This window comes from Dipteris shenzhenensis, chromosome 25 (genome assembly GCF_047967505.1).
Source record: "Dipteris shenzhenensis isolate YYH24624 ecotype China chromosome 25, Dip_SZ_1.0, whole genome shotgun sequence".
Classification (NCBI taxonomy): domain Eukaryota; kingdom Viridiplantae; phylum Streptophyta; class Polypodiopsida; order Gleicheniales; family Dipteridaceae; genus Dipteris; species Dipteris shenzhenensis.
The window spans coordinates 23,524,476-23,540,392 of NC_141620.1; the positions used below are offsets into that span (position 1 = coordinate 23,524,476).

Below are 15,917 nucleotides of genomic sequence, written 5' to 3' on the forward strand. Positions count from 1 at the left end.
CTACCAAACAAATAATTTTGAATTCCTTCTTTAATTTCACACTACATAGGACAAAGTTTGGGTATCAAAATACCATGCGTAATGATAGCCATCCCCCAGTAGGATGAGACATTCATGTGCCATCCTAGTCTGTTGCTCTAACTTCTAAATTTTGAGCTTCAAGCTGGCCACAGCCTTTGAAACGTAACTGGGACATTGGTGAGATCGAAAGGCACGAGTTTGTAAGCAAGACCTCCTTCGAGTACATGAGGAGCATAATATCTAGATCTTGAGCATCTTTGTGATCCCGATAAGCTAGCCATAACCTCTGGAAATAAGGGTGTGTTTACACCACTCGACCATCTTCCCATCAATGGAGGACAAGTTCGTAAACTTACGTGGTCCAATAAGCATGATGGGCCCGAACATGGAACAAAGCAAATGGTGTCCGCGGTCCAAGGAGGTTGTCCAAGGTGCTGGCGTGCAAAAAAAAAGCATGTTTATGCAAAATTGGGAATTGAACTCTAGTAGCTTGACCAAGACAAATTCTTTCTATCATTAGACCAATCATTTTTTCTTGTATTAGATGCAGTTATTATTTATAGCATAATCGGCTGGTGGTGTGAAACACCACACCTTCCCGCCTATCTCCTTTGTAGCTTCTTCTTCCATGAGAGGGCGAGGTGGTGTGAACCCAACCCAAGGCTTGAGTCTCCCTCCATTGACCTTCTTCTTGTTTAGAGTTTCGTCCAAATAATAATTTGAAGAATACACTCTAAGCATTCTAAAAGGGCCTTCCCACTTCTACTACTTGATATCATAAGCACTAATGTCCTTTTCTTAATACCCGTGGCTGTTGGGAGTTGCTTTTGTTGCAAAGCTACGTGTCTCTTGACGTGCAAATCAGCCAAAGAAAGCATTGTAATTACCACCACATGCTTAGTATATAATTTCTTGTCGGCACACGAGAGTAAATGGTGAGAGACTAGTAACGTACGGCATCCGGAATGGAGCGTGTGAGGATCCGACGGCTCAAATGAGAGCGCGGAACTTTACGTGTGTTGCATGGGAACGGGGCGGAAGGGCCGAACTCCACCGAAGGATTTCTTTACATGGATGAAATCGCCCCACCTCGATTCCCGCTCCGAGAATTTGATGGGACGCACGTCCTTTCCATTGTCCCAAACCTCGATTCCCACTCCGCCACATCTATTTTACCCACTGTCCTTCAGGCTCCTCCTTATTCTTCTTCCTCGCCAAACCTTCCCTTCCCCTCCCTCAGATCAAGCAGCTATGGCCATTCTCCTTCTCATCCTCGCCTTCTCCCTCTCCCTCTCCTCCCTCCCTCTCCCCTCTTCCTCTCACCCCCCCCTCTCCCACCACACCATCACCTCCCTCCAACACTCCTCCTCCTCCTCCTCCTCCTCCTCCGGATTCCGCACCTCCCTCCGCCGCCCCTCCCTCGCCCACTCCCCTTCCCCTGTCGCCTTCCTCCGCGGAGCTCTCACTCGTAGCCAGCGCCGTGTTGCTGCCCTTTCTCGGCTTTTTGCTTCAACCGGCACCGCTACTGCTAACAATTCCGCTTCTCTCAACGCTTCTTTAATCGCCATGGAATTCGAGTTCGACACCACTTTTCAGATAGGAACCCCCCTGCAAGAGATCACTGTGATTGTGGATACTGGGAGTGATCTCATTTGGACGCAGTGCCAGCCCTGTAATGCCTGCATCACGCAACCTCAACCCATCTACAACTCAGACAAGTCCTCCACCTTCAACGAGCTTTCTTGCAAGCATAACAAATACTGCAACTTTCTCAGCACCAACGGTAGGGGTTCTTCCTGCACCAAGGACTCCAAATGCGCGTATCAATACAGCTACGGTGATGGCACCTACACAAACGGCATCCTCGCCACCGAGACTTTGACGTTAACTGACACCACAGGAAATCCTACAAGTTTTTCGAACATCGTGTTCGGTTGTGGACAAGACCAAGGGCCGGATGGCACTAGTTTCTCTAATTCGAGCGGGATTGTAGGTTTTGGCCAAGGCCTTGTTTCGATCGACAGTCAGTTGGGCAGTGCCATTGATTACAAGTTCGCCTATTGTTTGGTTCCATGGGACAGTCCTCCCTCTGTACTTGGCTCCCTACTCATGGGAGATGCAGCCACAGTTTCAGGCAACGGAACCGTATCTACAAAAATAATCCAAAACAACCATTCGTCTGGGGCGTATGAGACTTTCTATTATACGACTCTCGAGGATGCTAGCGTCGGAGGAAAGCTACTCAAAATCCCAAATGGCACTTTTGATATCCAACTAGATGGTAGCGGTGGAGTGATCATCGATTCAGGGACGACCATGACTTTATTGGAGGATGCTGGGTATCAGCTAATTCTCAATGCTTTCAAGGATCAAATCAAAATGAAGCCAGTCACTAACAATGAAGGGCTTGACCTGTGCTACTCGTTGCCAAAAGGCAATTACACCATCCCCGAACTCACGTTACATTTCAAGGATACTGATCTCACTCTTCCCCCTGAGAACTACTTCATAGTAATTGATGGGCTACTCTGTCTTGCAATGGCGAGCAATAAAGGTTTCTCCATACTAGGCAACATTCTGCAACAGAACTTCGTGGTTAGCTTTGACCTTAAAGCTAGCTCCCTTTCGCTAAAGCCTACTCCATGTGCCAAAATGTAAGTTGTTGTTGAAGCATAGCTAATAAGGTACAGACATGTTGTGCACTAACTACCTAGCTTTAGTAAAAGTAAGGGAGGAAGACACGATGTTGCTAGTCCATTAGGATACATACTACATAAAATTGCTCTAGAAATGATGTATTCTTTCATTACAGGCATCTATATGAAACGTTCACTATGCACAATGTCCCATTCTCTTTGAACTATAGTGGTAAATACAAATGTTTTACCTTATAAGAAGTAACTCATATGTAAAAGATTTAATGATGCTACATGTCTTTTATGTACTACGGTATACAATACTCTGTGTGTGTGTGTGTGTGTGTGTGTGTGTGTGTGTGTATACATCACACACACACACACACACATGCATGCACGCATGCACATGCACACATACTATATAAATAGATATCTAAATATATCTATATATTGAGATTTAAATATGAATCATAAATGTGTATGTGTCATCCATGGGAAATTAAGAGTTTCCAAGGACATGTCATCAATTGGATAGTTCATGAAATTTGAGAAATTTTCAAAGTTTAATAAGTAGTTTGGATGCCAAAAATTACATAAAACCTAGCCTGGTGCATTTGCAGGTATGATGCCCCATCTAGATCTCCCAAAAAGAAGTAATTTGGGTACTTTCACTAAGCATTTTTATTACTAACCATCATACCTACTAATGCATCTTATTTTAAATCATCCATCTCACAATAGCATCATGCAAAATCCAAATTTCCCTAGAAGCTCACAATTTGCTGGAACCACCCAAAACAATCCAAATAAATAAGGATCCACGTAAAGGTTGGATGCTTAGACTAGACCCTATAAAAAGTGCTGATTTCGAAACTTTTACTAATCTTTTTAAAGAAACTTGTAAAAAGCACTTTAAAATGCTTTGTAAAAAGTGCCCAGATTACCACTTTTTATGGAATCTATCCTAGGCATCCAACCTTCACACGTACCATAACTCAGTGGGTTTGCTAGTACTTCTTGCAAATTTGTCTGGTTGTGATAGATAACTCAAGTATGGATGCTAAGGAGCCCCAACATTTGAGGAAATTAAAGTAAAGAAAAATTTGGAGAAGGGTCATTGTTTGCTTGGGTGTAGCCATTTTTGGTGAGGTTCAATGACTTTTCTGTATATGGGTATTCTGCATGACCCATAACCTCAACGGAATTTGGTGAACTTTGTCTTCAAGTTGTCGTACACATTCTAAACTTGAACATGAGAGCAAAAAATTATGGAATAAGGATTTGGAACAAGACCAGTAAAGCATTATAAGTGCTATGTTGCATGTGAACCATGCATCCTGAAGACTATAGGATATAGAAATTTATTCAAAAACATCAAAATTTTATTCTATACATTCATGCAACCAAGTAATCATTCTAACGTAAGCTATGTGAGCTTCTCCTCAACCCAAGGACACACCTAAATGAGATCATTATGCATGGGTTAATGGGCCTCCAATGTTGTGCTAAAGTGATGCATACCCATTTGAGGGCACACTCCATAACTTTCTTTTGATTTGTTGAAAACCAAAACGGATTGAAAATTTGGAATCCAAACTATTGGGACTAGTGCATGGTGGCCTTAAAAAATTGATAGTTGTTGGTATTAGTATCTAGATTCACCCTAAAATGGAAGAAGTTGGAAAAGTGCAATTTGTGCATGTGCAAAGATATTTTAATAAATCCAACACTATTTACAAATTTGACTTATTTCTTTTTCCATGCACTTGCTTGCTATATGGCTCATAAGCATGCCAAAGGTCATTGCATTTAATAATAAACAGCATCAAACTCGATAGCATGCCCTTTGTCCTATTTGTGTTTTGAATCATTTTAGGCCACATTGCACTTATTTGGGATATCCAATTCTGCTGACGTGTATCGTTGGAGGGGGAAAAACTGGCGGCTGAAATTTTTCTATGTGGCACAGGATTGAATCCATTCGCGGCACATGTAAGAATTGTAGTTTGAAGCTAAAGAGGAAGACATTTAATGTCTGTCCAAATGAAATGAGGGAAGACAAGCACGTTGCTCTAAAATGGAGGAGATTTGAAAATGTCAATGTTGAAGGATCCGATAAAAAGAGATGGCTACTGTCATATAAGAGCACCCATCCAAGGGAGCTTGTAGGTCACGTGGTTCAATCCATCCCAAAATATGTGCTTCACAATTTCATGGCCAACTGGCAGGATAAGTAGTTTAGGACGTGCCTTGCCAATTTTCCTCGTTATACATGTATCTGTCATAGATTTTGCAAAAAATTATTCTTTTCAAGAATAAGATGAGATACAAAGTGCTCACTGGTACAACAAGTAGATAACAATTATTATGCATATCACGTATCTAGTCATTTGCTTGATTCTTCCACATTTGATGCCAATCTACTTGATGACTCACAGGAGTCCAAGTTTGTGCAATGCACTTACCATTTCTACATTTTAGATGATAGGGAACATGAAACCCTCCTATTTGTGCAGCATGCTTTTCTACTGCATTGGGAATGGTTGAAAAAAGAAAATCCCCATGTAGAAAATATGAAACAACATTGGGTGTGGTCAAATGGTGTTGCCTCTCAATTTAAATCAGCACGTGGATTCTATTTCACCTCAAGGTTCAATTCCCTGACCGGTCTAGGCATGATGTGGAATTTATTTGGGTCTAGCCATGGCAAGGGTGAACATGATGGATGTGGTGTGGTTATTAAGCAAGCTCTGTTTAAACACCAATTAGCATGCCCTCAAGAAAAACTCAATGATGCCCATGATGCTATAACATGGCTTACAACCAACCTCTCCACAGGAGCGCATTCAACATATAGTAAACAAAGCCTTAAGAATATTGTAGTACGCAGAGTGTTCCATGAAGTGAAAGTGGATGAAGTGCAAAGGAGAAGCCGCCACGATTGCGAGAAAATTAAAGGAGTTCGTGGTATGCACAGCATATGGGGCTTTTCAAACAACCAACTAATTAAAATGAGAAAACTTTATTGTTTCTGCAGTGCATGCATCATAGGGGATCATGACAATTGTGAGAACATTGCAACTGCAAAGACATGGGCTCGAGTTCAAGTTTTTCCTCTACGTTCAGATGGAGTCAAAAACAATGGAGAGACAAATGACTCGCCACAGTTTGGGGAGAGTTTCAATGACCTCACTAAGTGTCTGGAAGAGGGGGATAACTTTGCAATTGTCGATTCTTGGGAGAACGAGGAAGATGACCCATACTTTCTATTGTAGTGCACAAAACCTAAGCACAAGGTTGAGGAAACATTTACGGATAATTGTGGAACAACCTATGAGAAGTGGGATGTAGTAGTCGGAGCTTTTTGGTACAAATAAACATCCAAGAGAGGCTGCAATTATGAACTGCTACATAAGAGTCCACAAACATGTGTGTAGTCTCATCTAGTAAGAGCTATCAAGTTCCAAATGCAACTTGTGCCACAACAAAAGAAGGGCAAGAGTGTCTTCAAATTGGATTTAGACACACATTATGTGTCAAATCAAAATCTTTCGTCTCATTATTATTACCGTGCTAGCGTGGATCGAAGGACACTATCTAGTCACTTAGCTAAGAAAACATTGCCCAAGCAAACTCTGGAGAAGATTAACAATTCAATAGATTACTCACACATTACATAGATTACAATCTCAAAGACTCCTTCCCTTCATGCTGCTTCCTCTTTCCTTGATTTGAGCTTCTTGGTTGCAAGCTCAGCCCTTTTTGCTCCTTTCTGAAAGGGGGCTGGTTCCTCCCTTCAGGCTCCTTTTCCTTGCAGCTAGGTTCGGTCTTGGCCTTCTTCAATTTGAGCTACTTGTCTTTAAGATCTTTTGCTCAAATGGAAAATTAAGCTGCAGCATCTACTTTCTGGTCGTAGATAGCTGTAGCAGGCATGCACATTTGATCTGTCCATGACCTGGGCAATGGCAAATGGCATTCTCTACATTGCGATTTTGTATGCACCCACACTCCACAACAAAAAACATGCACAAGGTGGTAGCATGCAAGCCATCGGATACAACAGTCATCCATGATGGGGGTATGGCAGACCATGCATTCGGGACAAACCCCTGCTGCAAAGCAGGATAGGCATTTGATTTAAGTATTGCAGCCGTCAATACCACAGTCTTATAATCAAAGTTAGACAGTTTAAATAGACTTTTAAGACTCCTTTTATCCTTCCATCTCCTATTGGCGTAATCCCATATGTGTCCCCAGAGCCGAATTCCCTTCTTGTGCAGTTTATAAGCATGTTTCAGATCTCGAGAGAAGAAGTTTTGAAGTTGAGTGCTGAACCAAACAGAGTCCAAATGAGCCCATGAGCAAATATGATTGGAGTATCTTTTGAGGATAAGTCGCTCTTTGAACTTGTTCCAAGAGTTCCAAATCCCCTTCACCAACTGGGAGCCTTTCGGAATGATTTTGAGAGGGCTACAAATGAGGGGGATAGTGTCCAAATTTTTCAAAGTAGGGCAGTCCTTAAGTCTAAAGTCCATGTTGTGCCTATGGAGCAGAAGGGACCAGTTGTCATTCGAATAGCCGACTACACTATCAAGGTGAGAGCCACCGTGGTGGTTGTAGCCCGCGACTACTGTCAAGGTGACAGCCATCACGGTGGTTGGCCCAAATTTTCAATAATTCAAGGCGGCAGTATTGAATTGCATGTGGTAATGAATGATTAGAGGTGGTGGCATCTAAGATTCCTAGCCATGTCTATGGTGGCGACTAAGATCCACCGGGCTGTCAGTTAATTACTAGCCACCGTAATGGCCCACAATTACTCAGCTTCTAGTTACCACCACTAGGCTTGCATGCATGATTACTACAAGTGCAGTAAATTATGATAATGTGGGATTAGAGGTGATTAGGCTTTATGATTTACTTTTGTGGGAATTACTGCCCAATGGTGGTGGTTGTCATTGGTTTTGAATCAAGAATCAACCGCCTCTTTGGTTTGGGTCAATGATCAACCTTCTCGCTAATCTTGGACAATAGCCAATCACCTCATTGGTTTGGGTCAATGATCAACCAATGTGATGGTTTAGAATTCTCACACCAAAGGTCTATTACATCTCAAGCTTAGCTAACAAGTAGTTCCTTATGATCTCCTTTTCGTGATCAAAGCATGTACCAAACACAAGTGCACACTATCGAACAACAAGGAAAATATTAGGGACGAATTTTAGTCCAAGGGCTAATTTAGAGGCTTTCCCAAGTTCGTTGGGCTAATATTTAGAGCTTTAAATTTGATAAAGTAGCCCAAAAATAAAGGTGCACTAATTTTTAGAGCCTCAAATTTAATAATTTGTCATAAAAGTGGTACCAGGGCTAATATTTATAACTCTATATGGGGAAAGTTTCATCCATTGACTTACATTGTCATAATCTTGTCCCTCCTTATTTTTTACCTTGACTATCCACTATTTGTTGCACCACTATTTGTTGCAACAGGCCATTTTGAGCTGACAAAAGCATTCATGAAAAGAGTGCCTGTTGGTTGCTCCTCTTACACAAGGGACCACACAACCCATCCCCCATCGTTAACCCAAGCTTGAGCCTCTTGTACAAGGGACCACCCAACCCATCTCCCGCCCCCCTAATCTAAGCTTGACTGCCTTACACAAGCGACCACCCAACCCCTTATCTAAGCTTGAGCTGCTGTGAATTGCTCGAAGTGATTAATAGCCTCCGAGGGCTGCTGATATTCAGTCACATACACCTGCGAGCTGGCCGGTGGTTGTCATTTCATCTCGGATAGTGGTAAGCCCCTTGCTCTCTTAGGCTGAGGTGGGGCGAGTGGAGCTTCCGGACTTGACAAGCTGCATGAAATCGCTAGAGTCTGTCTGGATTTTCTCAGGCGAGTATGTATGGATAATGACTGGCTGCCTGTACTGCGAAGGCGGGATTTGCCATAAATCCCATCGTATTTTCTGAGGAGTCTCCTGTTTGTCGATCTTGAGGGGAGGCGGTCGATCTTTCTGTAGATCCTTCTTCATGGCACCTTGATAAATCGAACGGGCTAACTAGTTCTGCATCTAGGGAGAGAATACTTATCTGCGGCCGGGTCCAAGCTTGGGTCCAAGCTTAGAAAAACCTTAAAGTTCAAACCTTAATAAATTAATCGCCATTGCCGGCATTGTCGCTTAGATTTAAGCTTCCTGAGCGCTGTAAAAAATGGAAAAACTGAATTGAAATGCTTATTAGATTTCATTTACGTAATATACAATTGCACGATCTCTGGGAGCACAAGCTGCTGCACAACTCTTTTGTATTATTATTAATACGAGTAGCACGACCCATTTACGATGGGTTAGAGACCCGCCCTGCTTGGGTGTCTCCTTGCAGATGCTCCACCATCTAGTACAAAGTTATTGTGGTCTCTGATTGGATACTTCTTTGGCAATTTGTGGTACTTAGCGTTGCCTTGAGACCCCTCAACGTTTGCACCACTTGGTTAAGAGAACCATTCATGGCTAAGATTGAGGCCACACCATATTGATTGTGTTATCAAATTATTTATGCACTAATGTTACTTCAGAATTGCATTGCAGATGGAGTAGATCCCCCACAAAAAAAAAACATCAATTTGCCCTCAGGTAGTGTATATATGTTCCTATTTGTGTGCCTTTGTCCCTTATTGTGTGTGTGCGTGCACTTTCAGAGACCCTTTAGTCAACTCACTTCCCCATTGGGTAGTTCTCTCCCACCTCCCTCCTTTCCTTGACTCTCATTGAGCCCCCTTGACTCTCCTCCCCACTCTTACTCTCTCACTCCATCCTCTCCTCTCTCTCTCTCTCTCTCTCTCTCCCCCCCCCTGTCCTCCCCCCTCTTACTCTCTCACTCAGTCCTCTCTCTTCTCTCTCTCTCTCTATATATATATATATATGTGTGTGTGTGTGTGCACGCGTGCGCGCACGGGTGCGTGTAAAATATATACTATAAAATATGTTATGCTCTCTCTCTCTCTCTCTCTCTCTATTAACATAACATGTTATATTATTTAAAATATATAATGTTAAAAATGTTATGTTAATAGAGAGAGAGAGAGAAGATGATATTATATAGCATATTAACATAACATGTTATATTATTGAAAATATATAATATAAAATATGTTATGTTAATAGAGAGAGAGAGAGAAGATATTATATAGCATGTTATGCAATATGTTATGTTAATAGAGAGAGAAAGAGAGAGAGAGAGAGATATTAGCATTATTTGAATTCTTTTCAGGATCTTTTCAATTAGATTTTAGCTAAGCCTCAGCTTTTAGATGGAAAAAAGGCATTGTGCACGACTAAAAATAAAATATATGAGAGAGAGAGAGAATCATATGTAATATATGTTGGATTTTGGAGCCTCAAATCACATGGATGTTTCTATGAAGAAACCAAAGCTACATGCAGAACAACAGCACATCCAAACACGCATGCCACTACTCACATGTGGAGAGAGAGAAGAGAGTCTAGAAATAATATATTATGTTATTATGTTAAGAGAGAGAGAGAGAGAGAGAGAGAGAGAGAGAGAGAGAGAGAGAATATGTTATATATTATTTAATATATATTATAATATAATATACATATTTTAAAAAGGAGTATTGAAAAATCTATTGTTAGTTGCCATCAAGCCTGCCATGTGTGTGGAACTCTACACTGGGCGGCGCTGTCTCCCAGTCCTTTCAGCCGCCTCACATGGGAACAGTCAATGTGGTTGGCATCATGTGGCAACTGTGCATTGCACCACATCACATTGCGCCACATCCAAAGTCCCGTCGACTATCCCGATGCGTGCCTCCTTTGCTGTACTGCCCCTGCCACATGGCACCTCTTTTGTGCTTCTTCACAGTCCCTTGTTGCGTTGCCCCTCACCATGTGGTGTTGTGTTTGTCACGCTACCCCTTACCACGTGGCGACTTGACGGATGCTTTCTCTGAGGTTGACCGAACCTCTGCTAACTCCCCCAAACCTCTCGCAAAGCTGCGTCTTGCCCTCCCCGAACCTCTAGAATTGTGCCACAGAGAAACCTCTCCTTAAAGAATAGAGAGATAAACAAATTGCCATTGCCGGCATGTCTACTAGAATTGAAGCTTCCTCAGCCAACAATGTGCTGCCTGCAAAGGGCGGCTTTCCTGATGTCTTAACGGCTAGCCATAATAGTAACCTTGTTTTCTTGCAAAAACGCTTCAAGTCTTCATTTGAACCATCTTTGAAGTTTGTAGTATCATCAAGTTATGAATTACAATGCATTACAACTTACGCACTGTAGTCGTAATTCGTATTCTGGACATTTGCTTCATCTTGGACTCGATTTCCTAAATCTTTGAGGGCCCAAGAGAAAGAAAGAGAGGGAGGGGGAGAGAAAGAGAGAGGGGAGAGAATCTTGCCTATCATTTAGGAAGAGGACGAATTACAAAAAAGCTATGAATATAGGCTACCTTATGGCAAGCCAAAAAGAGACATTCAAATGGTTGGCTCGCAACTTTATTACATGGACTGACCACCTTGCAAGTGGAAAAGTGGAGAACTTAATGGCACGAAACAACCTAAAGACACGTGGCTTGCATTGGTTGGGCAAATACAATTTTTGGCACGAACCAAAGGATGCTCATGACTTGGGGCTAGCACACCGAATGGCTTTACTTTTTTTGCAGAGCAAAATAGAAAAAGGTGAGACCTTGAAGATCACTCTTACAAGGGAGAGTTGATTACAAAACCAACAAGAGGAAAAGTTGAACCACGTTCAAGTGGCTTGCCTTGAAGGGAAAGAGGAAAAGAAGGAGAGGGAATGAATCTCATTTAATGGGCTGTCCAAAGAGGAGGAGAGAAATAAGGAAGAGAATCAAATTCGCTTCTTAAAAAAAATTGGTCAATATGGCTACCTTTACAAGGCAAGCCAAAAAGTTTTATACAAATTCCCAACACCATGAGCTTTTGGAATCTCCAGGGAGCCCAAGTACCTAGCTAAGTGCAACTCGGGGCAAAGGACTTGTTGCCTTTAGGCTCTAGCCACACATGGTTAGGTACGTGATGCCTCCTCTGTAAAACCTCACATGATGCAGGGAAAGGGCCTTTTTCTCACAACGAAAAATGTCAGAAATGTCTTATGTAATCCAACCCATCTATGTGCCACCTTGTAACTTTTTTCAAGGCCATAATTCTCAAGGACAACTTCACTACTATCTTATCAAACTAAAGGGTGTGTACAAACTACCCCACCTTGGGCATGTCCATGGATCATGGACTGGCAAGATTGCTACCCATGTCCAACCCGTTGTCCAAATGCATTCGATGCACCATGGACGAGCATGGGTGGGTGTAGTCTCTAAATACCCTAATCACCCAATATAACATGGCATGTCTTTAAATGTGAGGGGTGGAAGACCCATGGTGAGAGCCTCCTCACATTTTATTAGCAAGGTGGGCATTAGAGGAGATCCCCATGGAGTGGACATTTGCAGTAGAAAGCCCGACAACCAACTGTAGTGGAGCCTCTGCTTCTAATTCATTTTTTGTCCCCATGCCCCAACCCACCCCCTGTAAGCATCTGAGTCACCAAGTTGGCATGTTCACCTAGTTGGAGAGTTTGATTTTTCACAATGTTTTAAGGTGCATTAAAGTTACGCTCCATGGGAATCTACTCTTCAAGTTAGCAATATCTTGACTCAAAAAGGGCATTTGCATAAGGAATGGATTTGCCTCGCACTGAAAAAACACATATAAAAAAAATAACAAAGTGTCGAAAGATATTGCCTTCTGAAAATTAGTCATCAATATCAAAGTTGGTATTATTGTCAAGATGTTAGATGATAAACCATCAATATTGACATCAAGATATTCATCGATATCCTTGATAAATTTCGAGGTATATCCCAATGAAAATTTTGATGTCTTATTGACTGCTACTCCATTAGTGAGAGTCCTAAAAAATTTGCAGAAAGTAGTTCAAAGAGCTTTAAAAAATTTGTTGCTTTGATTTTTTATCAAAAAATTGTGAACACTTTCACATTAAGCTTAGGCTAAAATACCTTCATATATTCATGATGAATTTAAGAAATGAATTATCAAGATGCAAATACAAGGGAAAAGGATGAAATTACCTCTACATAATAAAGCATGTTAGCTATGCATCATGTACAACACTAACGTGTACATTGTAGACTGCTCTCATTTGGATGTGCATTCAATCGGTATATCTATTTCCAAATTGACCTAGGGAAGCATTCGCTTAGTGGAATGAGGGCTCTATGTGTCACAATTCCTCATGCAGCATGCTTGTATGTTGGTGAAGGAGAATTATTCACAAATGTGAAATGAAATGCGATTATGGAATGTATCAGTTGCTCAGAGAATACATTGTACTTGAAGAAAGGGGTGTACCATGTTCTATTCATTCTATTAACTCTATGCGAGACAGTTACAAATGGCATATGCCAAACCTCACACCCATACCTTCCACAGGCTCCCACTCTCAACTCCTATCGGCTTATAAGCGTACTTACTATAAATGCCTATTCTCAACACACCACATTTAACTAACTATTGACTCTGAGACTCAGAACTACACTTGTCACCTAAGAGGTTTTTTAATTATAAATGAAGGGGTTTTTTAATTATAAAAATTTAAGGTAAAAATACAAAAATGTAGTTACATATGGGTTTTTAAATTGAATGTCTTAACAAAAACATAAGTTTATATAGAAAAAGGGTCTTTTTTTATCCATGTAAAATTTATAGATAAGGGGTTTCTTTAATACCCCATGAATGCATGTAACATCTAGGGCTTCTGAATAGTGCACACCCCAGGATCTTTGACAACTCGAACTAATGGAGGTCCTAAAATTGGAACTCAAAACACCAAACTAGTGGAACCCCTACAATTCCTTATATACTCTTTGCCCTTGGTCTAAGCATATATGGGCCATGGACCATGCTAGACATCTCACCTCTACTTTCGATTGTCCACTGCCATGGAGATTCTTTTGAGACTTTTGCTGGACTTTCACCAAAATGTGTGGCATGATTCCTTCAAATATCTTCCATTCGATGATGCAGCATCTTCTTTGCCATTTGGCTTCTTAATGTCAAATTATATGACTTGCAAGTTGCCGAATGGATTGCCTAGTGCCACATTCACTTCATGCTTCATTGAAGCCATTTGTTTGAGGGGTTCAACATTACCACAACTATTGCTATAGACATGTCCTCATGACTTTAATATCTTAGTAATACACCTTTTGATGCTTCCATTCCACCTGGGAATAGGTGATTGCTACACTTATTCAGCACATCCTAGATCTATGTGGCCTCAAAGTTCTAACATGACATCTATTTGGGGATTTCCTTGCAATAGTGTGTAGAAGAGTCATTGAGTGGTTGGTTTCCACCTCTCTTATCTTTTTGCCTTTTCCAATCCGAATCTTGATGGCCCTTTTCTAGGATTACTCAAAGTTCATGGGAACTTCAGTCTCCTCAACATTGTGACATTGTTTTACATTTATCTAGAGGATATTAAGTTTGTAAATGCTCTCCAGAGATCATATGTTTGTTGATGGATTCAGATAATAGTTTTAAACTCTAGAGGATCCTTTGCCATGTTGGCCTCTTTGGGAAATGGCCACCAAGGTTGCTTACCCATCGCACAAGCTTCACATACATTTGGCAAATTTTCAATTTCTAGTAGGTTGACAATCATTCCAGTTTTATGCATCTCTTTTGAAGAGGAAAGCTTTAGATGACCAAACCTCTCATGCCATAAATTATTGATGCTCACATCAACCCCAACACTGAAAGCTGAGAGTTCATAAATGTTGTTACACCGAGTTCCTCTCCCAACAACCTTCCCTTGAAGATCCACAATCTCTGCACCATTCTTATCAAAGTGAACTTTGAGCTCCCGATTTGTGATCACAACGATGGACAACACGTTCCTCTTGATGTCTGGCACATACAAAACATTGGACAACTACTTTACCACTCCATCTAACTTGAGGGAAATCATACCTTTTCCTTTTGTTGGACACTTTGCATCATTGCTGACTGCTACCAAAATGTCATTCTCTATCGGATGTAGAGAGGTGTATCAATCCTTTCACTAGTCATGTGATGCAATGCACCACTAGTAATAATCCAAGACTCATCCACATGTACGTTAACCACCTTTGTGCAAATCTCCTCAATTACTATGAACAATTCCACCGTTACTTCCTCTGCACTTTTGTTGGACTCTTTCTTCATGACGTTCTTCTCATCTGCAATCTTCTTTCAACAGTGATGGATTACAATTGCAAGGTAAACTGGGTTGGACTTTTGATTTTTGATGTGCACACAGTTGGCTTGCTGAATTGATCTTCAAGCCCAGAGTTAAGATCAAAAAATTATTCAATGCGCTGGGATATTTTGGAGTAGGTGGTGACAATTGGCACATTTACTATTGTCAGGTTGTAGGTGATAGCTGGCAAAGAGCTACCATGATTAATCCTATGTTCTTAATTCAACGGTGCTAGATTAAGCTTAATCCAATGGCCTGGAACTGTTGACACTTAGATGGTGAATTTTAGCCCCAAAACATGTTTTTCTTTTTTCTGTGATGCATGTACAGTGCAGTGTGGGTGCTATGCTAACTATTTGAAGCAAAAAAATAAACAAATAACAACTTTTTTGGTACGAATTGAAAACTTTGCCTTTTGACCCCACTTGTCACTTCACAAGTCAAATCAAGCCCAAAAGTAGACTCTAATAGGTCATTTTTTATGAGAAGATAATGATAAACAACTATTTTAACTTTTCAAAATAGAAACAATAACAAACTCACACATTTTTACTAATTTTCAACACTCTAGCCACTTCTTGAACTAGCACGTATTTCAATCAAATCTACTGATTGTGCAAGGGTAATATAACTCTAATATAAGGAAAAGAAAGGATGAATGAGAAGGTTGAATGGACATACCTTCCCTAGCAACAACACCAAAGTTGTTAACCTCTATCACAGTGAACTAACGTGTCGTGGGGATCATCCAAACAAGCCACTATAGAGAGCTCAACCTCCACCTCTACTTCCTTGTGAGAGCCATCATTCGCATGATCTTGCAATGTCATCACTCTGTCATCCTTGGATTCTTCTCTTGTGCATTCCACTCAAGGGGAAGGGAGGGGGAAAGAGAGTTGAGAATGGAAATTGTGAGCATGCTGAAAGGGGAAAGCGTAATCGTAGCAATGC

The 15,917-nt window shown here is 41.2% G+C and overlaps 1 protein-coding gene across 1 annotated transcript; it reads left to right on the forward strand.

Annotated features, from left to right (window-relative positions):
- Positions 1-1,425: 1,425 nt before the first annotated feature.
- LOC147885634 (aspartic proteinase CDR1-like) lies at positions 1,426-2,679 on the forward strand (the record flags this gene model as incomplete). Its single annotated transcript, XM_087396165.1, has 1 exon — positions 1,426-2,679. A coding segment is annotated over one exon (1,254 nt), but the record flags the coding sequence as incomplete, so codon positions are not given.
- Positions 2,680-15,917: the final 13,238 nt, after the last annotated feature.